Source organism: Eschrichtius robustus, chromosome X (assembly GCF_028021215.1).
Source record: "Eschrichtius robustus isolate mEscRob2 chromosome X, mEscRob2.pri, whole genome shotgun sequence".
Taxonomy (NCBI): domain Eukaryota; kingdom Metazoa; phylum Chordata; class Mammalia; order Artiodactyla; family Eschrichtiidae; genus Eschrichtius; species Eschrichtius robustus.
Window position 1 is genome coordinate 18,700,116 of NC_090845.1, and position 13,017 is coordinate 18,713,132.

Consider the following 13,017-nt stretch of genomic DNA (forward strand, 5'->3'; position numbering starts at 1 on the left):
CACACAAACCTCTTCCAGTTTTTTTAATACACGTGTTCCTTTTGTAGCACAGCCTTTGCATATGTCTTTCTTTTGCCTACACTGTCCCCTCTCTTCCTCCCCTTTGCCTAGTTAACAGTGTTTAAGCTTATAGATCATAGTACAGTCATTGATTCCTCAAGGAAGCCATTCCTGACTTCCACCTCAGCCTAGGGTAAGTCTCCATTTTTGTTTCTCACAGTACAGTGTATTTTTTCCCTCATAATAGTTATCGCAGCTTGTATTTATACACCTATTTTGGCAATTAAATGATTAATGTTTGTCTTCAGTATTATACTATAAACTTCATAAAGTCAATAGCCATGTTAGTTTTTGCCTGGCATTGATTCCCAGTGCCTAGCACATAGTAATCACTTCAGTAAATAGTGATTAAATGAAGGAATGACTGAATATGTATCAGGTGCCCGCTGTGCTCAGTGTTGTGTGAAGTCAGTGATGCTACCCTTCAGGGCTCTATAATCTATTGGGAGAATAAGACACTAATAAGGAGATTATAAAAAACAGCATGGCTAATAAGTACCATAGTGTAAAATCCAAAGATATTAAGAGAAGAGGGATCCATCTGATTCGATGATCAAGACCTGACAGGATTTCAGCAACTAAATATGTAGAAGAGGATACTCTGGGTAACTGGGATCCCGTGAAGGAAGCAGTTGAGTTGTTCAAGTTGTCTGCAATGTAGGATATATGAATGTATGAGAGATAATGTTAGAAAGATAGGTTGGGGCCTGAATTTGGAGGTCATTGAATGCCAGAATAAAAGATGAAAGGCTTAGATGTCCTTAAGCTTCCTTAAATAAACAAACAACAAATGTTTACCTATAAGGTTATAAAATGAAAGACTTACTAATCCCTAGGTTTGCAACTAATTTCTTATGCTGCGTCTCCCTGTGATTCATATTAAAGTTGTTTTCTGTTAATAAAATATTTTTAGTAAGGACTATGAAGACTTGAAAAGAGAAAAACAGTTTCAGTTTTAGCTAACACTGTCTCTGAAACTGCCTATTAATTTGGGGGACTAAGTGTGATCCTTTTAAAATTATTGTATATGAATTCCTAAGTATGTAATAGCTTTAAGCCCCATGACAATAGCAGGCAGTCTTTGTTTATTGAACATGTCTTTAAAATCATTTTAGACTTTGTTTTAAAAATTAAAATATGGAAGTGCAGCATAATTGTATAATTACTAATAAAACTCTAACAGTTTATTTCATCTTTACTTAAGAGCATTTAAAAGTTTGTGTAAGCTGTCTTAAAAATGACTTTGAGAAAAACTGCTTGTCCAGCTGATTTACCACGTTCTGAATCAAAAACTTTAAAAATTACAAAATTATGAAACCATTCAAACATTGCTTTGTGTAATGTGCATTTTAAGGTTGCTATCTCAGATTACCATATCTCAGTATTTTAAAATTGAGCAGTTTTAAGCAACTTGATAGCATGTCTGTGGCTTTCTTTGCCCTCTTTAGTTGACCTTGATGTAATAAATCACTGGAGGTATTTTAAGTACTTCTTTTGTGAATGTTCTCGTTTGATATGTCGTAACAAAAACCTAATTTTTGTATACTCAAATCTATGTCATGTTCTTTACTGTTTCTGGCTTTGGTTTGATACAGAACCCAGTTTTCTTCTAGTACCTAGTTTTTATTTTTTTAATATTAAATCTTTAGTCTGTCTATTATATGTTTGGCACTGTCTCCTAGTTTCAGTGCTGACGAAGTTTTCTTTCTTACTTTTGCTTTCTTTTGATCGTTTTCTAGGAGAGGGGAGCTTTTTTGTTTTTTGTTTTGGTTTTTTTTTTTTGGCTGCGTTGGGTCTTCGTCGCTGCGCATGGGCTTTCTCTAGTTGCGGCGAGCAGGGGCTACTCTTCGTTGCGGTGCGCGGCTTCTCATTGCAGTGGCTTCTCTTGTTGCGGAGCACAGGCTCTAGGAGCGCGGGCTTCAGTAGTTGCAGCATGAGGGCTCAGTAGTTGCGGCATGCGGGCTTAGTTGCTCCGTGGCATGTGGGATCTTCCCAGACCAGGGATTGAACTCCTGTCCCCTGGATTGGCAGGCGGATTTTTACCACTGCGCCACCAGGGAAGTCCCTAGAGGGGAGTTTTAAAGCAGATATTTCTCTGAAATTCCTTTTAAAGTTGCCTGGCATTTAAAACCTGCTCTGGTTTAAAATGAAGAACCAGGAACAGATTGTAAAAAGGCTGAATTGTTTTGCAAAATGGAACAATTGACATATTACCACCCAGTCACCCAGTCAAGATTTGTTTTTTAGTCTCTGTCTTAAAGACAACATTAAGTTTTTCGAGAAAAAAGTTAGGTTTGAGGAGAAGAGTAGAAATGGTGATGATCAGTATAGTGGGGCTTGGCCATTTAAGAAGTCTTCTAAAGACCACAGGCACTGATTGATTTTCTACTGCATCAGTCTGCACACCCTACATCATACACAGCTTCTTAGAGAGAATTCTGTTTATAGTCTCTCAGCTCTGCTAATTAACAGCGTGAAGGAGTCTTTTCAAAGGTAGTTAAATGCATGAATGCACACTGCCCCAAAGTTAGTAGCAGGTACTTAATAAATAGTTGCTGAATGGATTGCTGGAAACATTATTCCCTGGTCTGGGTCTTTTATATCAGACACTATGATAAAATGATATCAGAAGGGAAATTTCTTCAACTAAAATTTTAGTTTAATAGTGTTTTCCAAATGTTATATAGCCTGTAGTTCATTTGTAATTTTTTTAATTTTTAAAATTAGCAGAGTAAAATTGACTTTTGGGGCATTACAGTTGTATGAGTTTTAATACGTGTATAGATTTATGTTACCAACACAATTGAGATACAAAACTGTTTCTTCACCCCAGAAAACTCCCTCCATGCTGCTTTATAGTCACAACCTCTTCATTTTCCCAATCCCTGGCAACTACTGATCTGTTTTCTGCTGCAATAGTTTTGCCTTTTTCACTATATAATATAAATTGGATCATTCAGTAACCTCTTTCAGATTGGTCATTTTCACTCAGCATAATACTCTGAGCTCCATCCAAATTATTGTGTATGTCAATAGTTCCTTTTTAATTGCTAAGTGGTATTCCATGGTATGGTTGCTCCACAGTTTGTTATTCTTGTTCACATTATTTCCCATTTGTTAAAGCAGATATTGCGTAATTTTTGTTGGAATTTAGAATTATCTAGTGGCATTAAATGCTTTTGAAGAAAAGTTTTTCTTATTTTTTTTTGGTTGAACAAAATATAAATTTGAATATAGTAAAAAGCAGAGCAAAGAGTAAATACACTTTTACTTACGAAGTAAGAGTGTTGGCCAGCTTATTGCTGAATTAAATCAAGAATTTACATGGCTATATCATCCCAGAACTATATGGGAATTGTTAAAACAAATTTTAACTGCATGGGTTCGAGAGCAAAATCTCATGTTTCTAGAATGCTCCAGGAATTTGATTTATTAGATATGCTAGGTATCTGTTAAGTAGCCTATATATTGTTGTAGTTTGGTCAGTTTTCCACTAATTAGAATACAGTAAAATTCTCTTAGTGCTGAAATGCTACTGAATATAATTTCATCCTTTTTAGATGATTTAGGAGGTACCACAAGATCTTAAATGTGAATTATCTTTTGCTAGATCATTTATCATTTTATACTATCCTATGTATAGAAGAAAAAGATGGTCATATGAGCTTTCTAGCTGTTTATATTATAGAAAATGCTTGTATTGTCTATAGTAGATGTCACAATTAACAAAATAACATCCAGGACCAAAAAAAAAAGTTTTAATAGTTAAAAATTTTTTTAAAGATCTTTGAATTTTAACCTTTTGGCAGGAGGAGTTCTTGAAGTTTTTGAATCAGGAAATGGCTTGATTGAAGAGTGTTTGTAGAGATCTGACTGTGATAGACTGGACAGACTGATGCCAGAGGGAGCAACTGGGAATCAGGGCAGGCTATATACAGCATGAGTAAGCTGGTGACAGTGTGATCAGAAATGAAAGGACAGAGCAAGAGCTATTTTGAATGAATAAATTATGTTCCTCACTAAACGACAAGATAAGGGATTAAATTGGGAAGTCATCATAAATGGCTCTGAGACTGGAAAAATGGTGGTAGAAATAAAGAAATAAGTTGCTTATAGGAAGATTGAGATTGGAAATGGGGCAATTGAATCAAGTGTTACCCATCATTGTCGATCTTAGCAAAAAACAGTGTCAGTGAAACGAGGGGGCCGAAAACTAGATTAAAAGTAAGATATTCTGCCTTGAATTATCATTCATGTATTAGAGTAAGCAAAAGGATATTGGACTGATGCATGTTTGTTTTAATAACTTCCTAACCTTATTTTACAGAAGTGGGACATAGGTCCTCACAAACCTTCATATGTCAATCTTTGTTCTTCACAGTGAATCGTGAGTGGCAATAGAACTCTAAAGAATTTACCTTTTTTTTTTTTTTTTGCTATAAACATCAGAGAGTGTTCTGTTTTTAGATGAGAGCACGTGTTGTGTATAAAATGATGTAGAAAGTAAAATTTCCTGGAGTAGGGATAGACTCATACTCTAACATCAATTTTAAGTGGGTTTTTAAGATTTTGAATATTAAATATAATAATTTGTATATTCTACTCTACTTCCACATTATAATGGATTTATGTATTTATTTTACTCCATCTTCTGTAATATCATTGATTTACTGAAAATTTATACATCCTTAGGATATCTCTCAGATATCAATCATCATCATTTTGTAAATGTTTCATTATTTTTGGAACCTCTTTCTAGAGCTTTGATTATGTTCATTCCTTTCCCTGCAGATGGCAGAAAGCAGTATAATTTACTGAGAAAGTCAGAGATATGTCATAGTAATGATTCCAAGCCTTCCTTTTGATTGTTTTAGTGTATAGTTTGTTTAATATTTCAATTGACAAAAGTGCATGATTGTCTTCACGGTAAATTTGTGTGGTTTAAAGTATGGATCAACACATTTTCTGTATGTTTTCTTAAGAACAATAGGTAGGAATTTGTACGTGGATGTTATAAATTTTACTTATAATTATTTAGAACATCAACAAAAGAGGGTAAAATTTGGTGGTACCTAAGGAAAGAATTCATACAACATTAAAGCTTAAAATCTTAGGAAAATGGGATGGATAATAATATTTTAAAAACCTGGTATATATTAGTTCTCATTTTATCTACTTAATAAATGTTACAGTGTTGAAGACTAGACACATAATCACTAAAGAACTTCTCCTTCTTGAAAATGGGATAGTTCTACTTTAAATAAAACAGTGCATGAGTGAGGGGCGTTTAAATGATCACATATGTGCTGCATAGATCCTAGAATCATGAGGTTCAGACCTTTAGCCCAATTTTGTAATGTATTCATTTTTGTGATTTTTGTAGGCAACTCTTTCTGGACCATATTTTCTCCATACATAGATGTGAGGTGTTGCTTTTGACCTTTCAGTCAAAACAACAACTCTAAAATATTATAAGGTCATTGATTACTTATAATTCAGTTGAAAAAAAATACATATATGGTTCACATGGTTCATAAATACATATATTGACATAAAGTGGCATTATTGTGATTGTATGATAATACCCTAGCTGCATATTTACCATATATTTTACATTTTAAATAGAGGAGCCAAGATACTTCCTATATTATGGGCTAATATACCTTGATAATTAAATTAGGCAGCCATTAATGTGATACAGGATAAGTCTCTCTTCCTTATTTCTACCTGGCCAGTTAGTATGTGACTTGGTCTGTAACTTTAATAATGATGCTGTCTTTGATGCTCTAGGAAACCCTTTATCATTCCTTTACATAGAGGAATTGTAAGAAAAATCAACTCAAAATAATAACAGTCTATCTATCTCATATTATTCTGCAGTGTATCAAGACATGAGTGCTTCAAAATGCCATGTACCAAACGTTCTTTTGCCCCTCTAATTTTAGAATTAGCTCTTATTTAAAATGTTCCCTTTTTTCTGAAACTAACACAACATTGTAACTCAACTATACTGCAATAAAATTTTTAAAAAAAAGAAAAAAAGTTCCCTTTTTGCTCTGACCAGGTTATACAGCATAAAATTAAATGTCTATTAATTTATTCAGTTTACACATTGAGCATTAGTCTGTGTCAGTCACTGTGCTATAAGCCCTGGGTTCTCCAAATTCAGAAGACACAGTGCCCAACTTCAAGGAATTTCCAGTCTATTTATTGGGCACACAGACATGGGAACAAAGAATTATAATGTGGGCATTGTTGTGATGGAGGTCTGTGGAGTGGTAGATTGGAAAGTGTGGAGGGTGTCTGAAATGAGTCTGTATAGGAAGGCAAGGTCCAGGTCAGGGAGGGCCTTGAACACTATATAAAGTAGTTCAGATTTTGTTCTGTCATAAATATGAGGAAACATTGGACATTTTTTTAACATCTTTATTGGAGTATAATTGCTTTACAATGGTTAGTTTCTGCTTTATAACAAAGTGAATCAGCTATACATATACATATATCCCCATGTCTCCTCCCTCTTGCGTCTCCCTCCCACCCTATCCCACCCCGCTAGGTGGTCACAAAGCACCGAGCTGATCTCCCTGTGCTATGTGGCTGCTTCTCACTAGCTATCTATTTTACATTTGGTAGTGTGTATATGTCAATGCCTCTCTCTCACTTCGCGCCAGCTTACCCTTACCCCTCCCTGTGTCCTCAAGTCCATTCTCTACATCTGTGTCTTTATTCCTGTCCTCCCCCTAGGTTTTTCAGAACCATTTTATTTTTAGATTCCATATATATGTGTTAGCATACTGTATTTGTTTTTCTCTTTCTGACTTACTTCACTCTGTATGACAGACTCTAGGTCCATCTACCTCACTACAAGTAACTCCATTTCGTCTCTTTTTATGGCTGAGTAATATTCCATTGTATATATGTGCCACATCTTCTTTATCCATTCATCTGTCGATGGACACTTAGGTTGCTTCCATGTCCTGGCTATTCTAAATAGAACTGCAATGAACATTTTGGTACATGACTCTTTTTGAATTATGGTTTTCTCAGGGTATATGCCCAGTAGTGGGATTGCTGGGTCGAATGGTAGTTCTATTTTTAGTTTTTTAAGGAACCTCCATACTGTTCTCCATAGTGGCTGTATCAATTTACATTCCCACCAACAGTGCAAGAGGGTTCCCTTTACTCCACACCCTGTCCAGCATTTATTGTTTGTAGATTTTTTGATGATGGCCATTCTGACCAGTGTGAGGTGATACCTCATTGTAGTTTCGATTTGCATTTCTCTAATGATTTAGTGATGTTGTGCATCCTTTCATGTGTTTGTTGGCAATCTGTATATCTTATTTGGAGAAATGTCTATTTAGGTCTTCCGCCCATTTTTGGATTGGGTTGTTTGTTTTTTTGATATTGAGCTGCATGAGCTGCTTGTAAATTTTGAAGATTAATCCTTTGTCAGTTGCTTCATTTGCAAATATTTTCTCCCATTCTGATGGTTGTCTTTTGGTCTTGTTTATGGTTTCCTTTGCTGTGCAGAAGCTTTTAAGTTTCATTAGGTCCCATTTGTTTATTTTTGTTTTTATTTCCATTTCTCTAGGAGGTGGATCAAAAAGGATCTTGCTGTGTGAACATTTTTGAGATAGAGAATGATATCGGAATTTTTATGTTGGGGAAGATGGAGAGGATAATGACTAGCAGCAGGAAAACTGTAAAACTGTTTTAGGCCCACTGTTTGTGGCCTGATTTAGAAAGATGGCAGGGGAGAACGAGAGGAAAGGATATATATATATAAACGATGTTTCGGAGGACCAATTGTTCAGACATGGAGATTGGTTGGATGCAGGGATATAAGGAAGATAGATAAATCTAAAATGGTTCCCATGCATTTAGTCTTTATACTGGGATAGATGGTGGTGCCATTCATTGAGACGGTGAATGCAGCAGAGACTCCTCTGGAGGGGAAAATGAGTTGTGTTGTGGACATGTTACGATGTGTCAATTTGTAGGTCTGGCATTCATGAGAGAGATCTGAAATGAAAGTATGAGGTATTAGATCACAGTTGAAGACATGGGCATGGATGAGATTGTTCAGTTAGAATGTAAAGAGGAGAGGTAAGGGGGCCAGGAATGGGTCCCTGGAGTGGAGAGCAACAATATTTTAGGACAGTTGGAGAAAACATCCTGAAAGGGTACGGAGAACGAATGGACAGAGAGAACCAGGAAAGAGTGATGTGCATATACCAATGGAAGGTGAAAGAAAGGTAGTATAGAGAGACTGCAGGGTAACTCAAGTTACTTCAAGAAAGTTTGAAAAGACAATAAGGACATGTGTGGCCTGGTACTAAACTATCCTATCAGGAACCAGGTGTCTTTTAGGAGTGTCTCTTTTCTTCTCTCAATGGCTACATAATTTCTGTTATGGGACTTTGCTTCCCTTTGCACAATTGTTGTAACCTCGTCTCTGCTTTCTCTACTTGCTTATAATTTCTGCTCTGTCATAATTTCATCTGGGTCGTTGCCCATTATGGCCTTTCGTCTCCCTCCTTGACATATAATCAAGACCTTTTAGATTTTGTGATTGCCTCATTGTCTTGGTATTCCTTACTTAAAAATCTGGAGAGAAGTAATCTTGTTAGTCCTGTTCATCATTTATATCAGGTCATTTCATAGGTGATTGAAGCCACCCAATCTGTAGCCTGGCCAATCACTTATGAAGTGCCCTGAGTAATCTTGAAAAACATATCCACTGTGGATTTCCATTTTTGGATCTGGGTAAATTCCAAATGATGGTGGATTAAGGATTGCATTATAGGTGAGAAAATAAAGGTGTAAGGGGTTTGGCTCTGAAGGGAGTAACAGACTGGTGGCGAACACAGGATCAAGGAAATCAAGGAAAGGTTTTTGTTTTGTTTTATTTTATTTTTTAAGATGGCAGAGGTTTGAACATAGGAGTCAATAAAAAAGAAATGGTTGAAATAGAGCATTTAATTTTTTAATTGTTGAAGTAGTGTTAAGGTGGCAGAAGATTCCAGAGCAGAGGAAGATTGATTAGCCTTGTATAGAAAGAAAGATACCTCTCCCTCTGAAAGAAGAAAGGAGGAGTGTGGTGCAGATAAATTTGGAAATAGGGGAACCTGCGCATTAGCACATTTTGAGAAACAGGCAACAAAGAGAACTGCTGAGAAGAGAGGTGAAGACTTCCAGTAGTTGCTGAGGAAAATTCAAATAGGAACCTAACAGCTGGGATATGAGGAAGTGATTTTTTTTTTCCCCAGTGAAGCCCATATATAGGTTGAGGAAAGGTGGATGATTGAACTAGTCCAGAGCTGAAATGGACTTAACTTGTGACTGGGTAGGAGTTAGTGCTTGTTTTATTATTTTTAAAAATTTGTTTGGTTCAACTGTCTTTTTTTTTTCATTCTGGTCTTCCGTATTTTTCTTTTGCAGGTCTTGATGACTGTTTGCAGCAGTATATTAAGAACTTTGAGAGGGAGAAGATCAGTGGAGACCAGCTGCTGCGCATTACACATCAAGAGCTAGAGGATCTGGGGGTCAGCCGCATCGGCCATCAGGAACTGATCTTGGAAGCGGTTGACCTTCTGTGTGCACTGGTAAGGACATCATAAAACTGGTGGGAAGGGAAACTTTGCTTTTTTTTCCTTTAAAAATTTTTTCCTTAAAATTTTTTTGTCTCTTCTCCTTCAAGCAGAAAAAAAAAAATCCCCTAATTATCAGCCAACTGGTTGTGGTGATATTTTCCTCCTTCATTGAATTTGATGTACTATGCAGTACCAAATTACAAATTAAAGGGGCTTATTAACTCAATTGGTGACATTTTATTTAGCTACTTGAAAAACTAAGAGCTCACCAAGGGAGTTTTCACAGAAGCATTTGGGATGTACGATTGCGTACAATCAGTTATAAAGTTCATTTCCTTCTAAAAGTTTTGCTTTAGTATCCCAAATATTAAGTAATCCTATTTTAGAAAAACCATCCTTAACATAATTAAATTATTTTAGTGTTCCTTGTGTATACATCAATGAAAATTGAATATTGTACATTATATGTCTACTTTTGTGTGTTAAAAGAGCAGTGCCTAGTCAGACAAGAGAAATCAATGTGAAAAGAATCCTGCAAGATTCTGATAGTACATTAGATATTCTGAGAGGAACATAGACTTTTTTTTCCCATGTTAGGTAAGATGACACTAACATATGCCTGGGGCTAGAGCTACAGTGAAAAAGAACATGAGTCTTATAATAATATGGGATTGAAATTTGACTCAGTCAATGACTGACATTTGTGGGCAAGTCATTTCACCACAGCCTTAGTTCTTTTTTAAAAAATAGAGATAATATCAACTACCTCTTGGTATTGGTGTGAAAAGCAAAGGAGATAGTGTTTGAATAGCACCCAATTCTGTGCCTGGCACACAGTAGGCATTCACTAAGTAGTCACTATTATTAAGATGATGATAATTAATAATAAATGTGTAGATAATTAAACGTAATTCAAGAATCAGTACAGTCAGCACTGTGTGTGTCAGATGTAAGATCTAGTTCCTGCCATCTTGAAAAGCCTAGTGGGGGGAGAGTGACATATAAATAATCACAATATTATAGTATAATTACTAAAATAAAAGTATGAGCTGAGTATTAGGGGCACAGAAGTTTTGACTAAGATAAATGGGTTCATACTGCAAAAGAGGTGATCTTTAACAGCCTAGTGGAGGACGAGCATGTGTCCTAAGAGGTGGAGGGACAGAGGGAAGGAATTTCCAGGTAGATAAAACAGCACATACACAGGCACACAGAATAAGGAGCATGCCTGGTGTGTATGAAAAATGATAAGCTATTTTCCCACCAAAAATAAGTGGGAAATAGTGGCCTAAAATTAGGCTTTAAAGATAGAATAGGGCCAGACTGTAAAGTACCTTAATATCCTGATAAGAGATTAGTACTTCTTCATCTGGGCACTGGAGGACTATGCAAGAATGATCAAATACTTGCTTTAAAAAGGTAACTGATCGTAGTGAAAAGGGTGGAGTGGACTGGGCATAGAGTGAAGACAGGGGAACAATTAGGAGATGTTTAAAATAATCTACTTAGGCTATGATTAGGGCTCAAACTAAGGATGTGCAACAGGAATAGAGAAGATCTGGTGACTAGGAGTGGTGAGTGAGATAAAGGAAGTTGAGGAAGATTCCATCTTATTAGCTGCAGAGATAGAGTAGAAGATCTTCCAATAATGAAGATAGGCAATAGCAGCAAGAATAAATTTAGGTGGGAATATAAACTGAGTTTTGGATTTGTTGAATTTGAGGCATCTCTGGGTTATCCAGAAAGAAATACTCATCAGACAATTGAATTTATGAATTTAAAGCTGAGAAGTGGCTGAAGATAGAGATTTGGGAGTCTCAAGTATATAGGGATTGACTCCATAGATAGATCACCCAGGAAGGGCCTGTAGAATATAAAGAACAAAGGACACAACTTGACACTCCAGCTGGGAAGGAAGAAGGGTAGCCTGCAGAGGAGATTTATGGAGTAGTCAGAGAAGCGTGAAGACAACTATGAAAGAGTTGTCACAAAAGCAATGGGAACTGTTATTTTCATTAAGGAACACCAATAATGTCATCAAATTTCACTAAAAGCCAATAGAATAAGCAAGGGAAAAAGACCTGATTGAAAATAGTTTTTAAAGAATCTGAAACCAGATTGGTTGAATAGTACCTCCCACTTACACATTTCAGTCTTACCTTAATTGTCCTTTCCTCAGAGATATTCCCTGATCACTCCCTCACCCTGGCCTGGTCTAAAATTGCCCCCCCCCCCACTGTTCCTCTCTTTCTTAACCCTCATCTCATTTCGTAATTATATACTTATGTGTGTATTTATTAGTTTAATGTCTGTTTCTTCTGCTAGACTACAAGCTATGTGGGAAAAGTGACATTGCTTATTGAACACCTAGTGTGTAGCACAAACGCCTGGCAATAGTAGATGCTGAATAAACATTTTTTGAAAGTGGTGATGAAAGAGACTTGACATATTTTTCACATGATAATTTGGGGACCTTCTTGTTTCCTTATTCCTGAGATAAGAGAAATTAATTCAGACCAGAGCATGCACTTGCACTCTCCCTTATCTGGATCAGATTGCAGAAATCATGCCTGAAATAAAAGCTAGTACTCAGGGTAAGGTAAGAGTCCACAGTGCTTTTGCATACTGGTCTCCAAATCTGAGTCAGAATGGCTATGAAGGTACAATATAAGTGGCTTGGAGATGGGTATCTGACCTAGCAGTCCCCTATTTGCCACATCTTCTGTAATAGTAAAGTTGAGTGTGTCACAGCTTGAAGTCTAGAGTGTATGTGTCATAAGCAGGGCTTCTCTTAGATGAACCACTCACATGCTGAGCTCCACTCTGCCGCTTTGAAGAAGGAAATAAGATTGGTGATTACGGTACTACCTACAGATAGTCTAGACCTGTAGGCTTTGGAGTTTGGCCTGGGATAAGCTCTGCTGACCTAGACTTACTTAAAAGGATGGTATCAGAGATACAGACCACTGCCATGCAGTTCTGGGTTTAAGCACCATAGTGTTGCATCATTTTCTTGGGAAAAAAATAAATCAAAACATTAAATTCATTCTTTCTATGTTTATTCCCCAAGGAGGTCAAATATTAAACTTCCTTTTCACTGCTTCCTAATGGCTATACATCAACATGTTAAAAGTGCACATATCTTACAGTTTATGCACCAGATGTTTTCCAGTGAATATAAAGCAAATTTCCGAGCAGTGAATTCTGATTTACTTCTACATGCCATTATAAAATCAGGAGGTGACATCCCTCTTCAGCAAGCTGAGTTGATTGCATCAGGAGTTGTGCTGTTGGCAATGGGGAACTATGTTTTGTCTCTTCAAAACTGTAATGTCTCTACTGACTCTTCTACTTTTTCCTA

General features: G+C 36.4%; 1 protein-coding gene across 5 annotated transcripts in view; it reads left to right on the forward strand.

Moving 5' to 3' along the window:
* CNKSR2 (connector enhancer of kinase suppressor of Ras 2) overlaps positions 1 to 13,017 on the forward strand; it is a 257,328-nt gene that overhangs the window by 42,686 nt on the left and 201,625 nt on the right. For all 5 annotated transcript variants that reach the window (XM_068533674.1, XM_068533669.1, XM_068533670.1 and 2 more), the window contains exon 2: positions 9,505 to 9,668. In XM_068533674.1, coding sequence (XP_068389775.1) covers positions 9,505 to 9,668 — 164 coding nt within the window. The remainder of the gene's footprint in view (positions 1 to 9,504; positions 9,669 to 13,017) is intronic.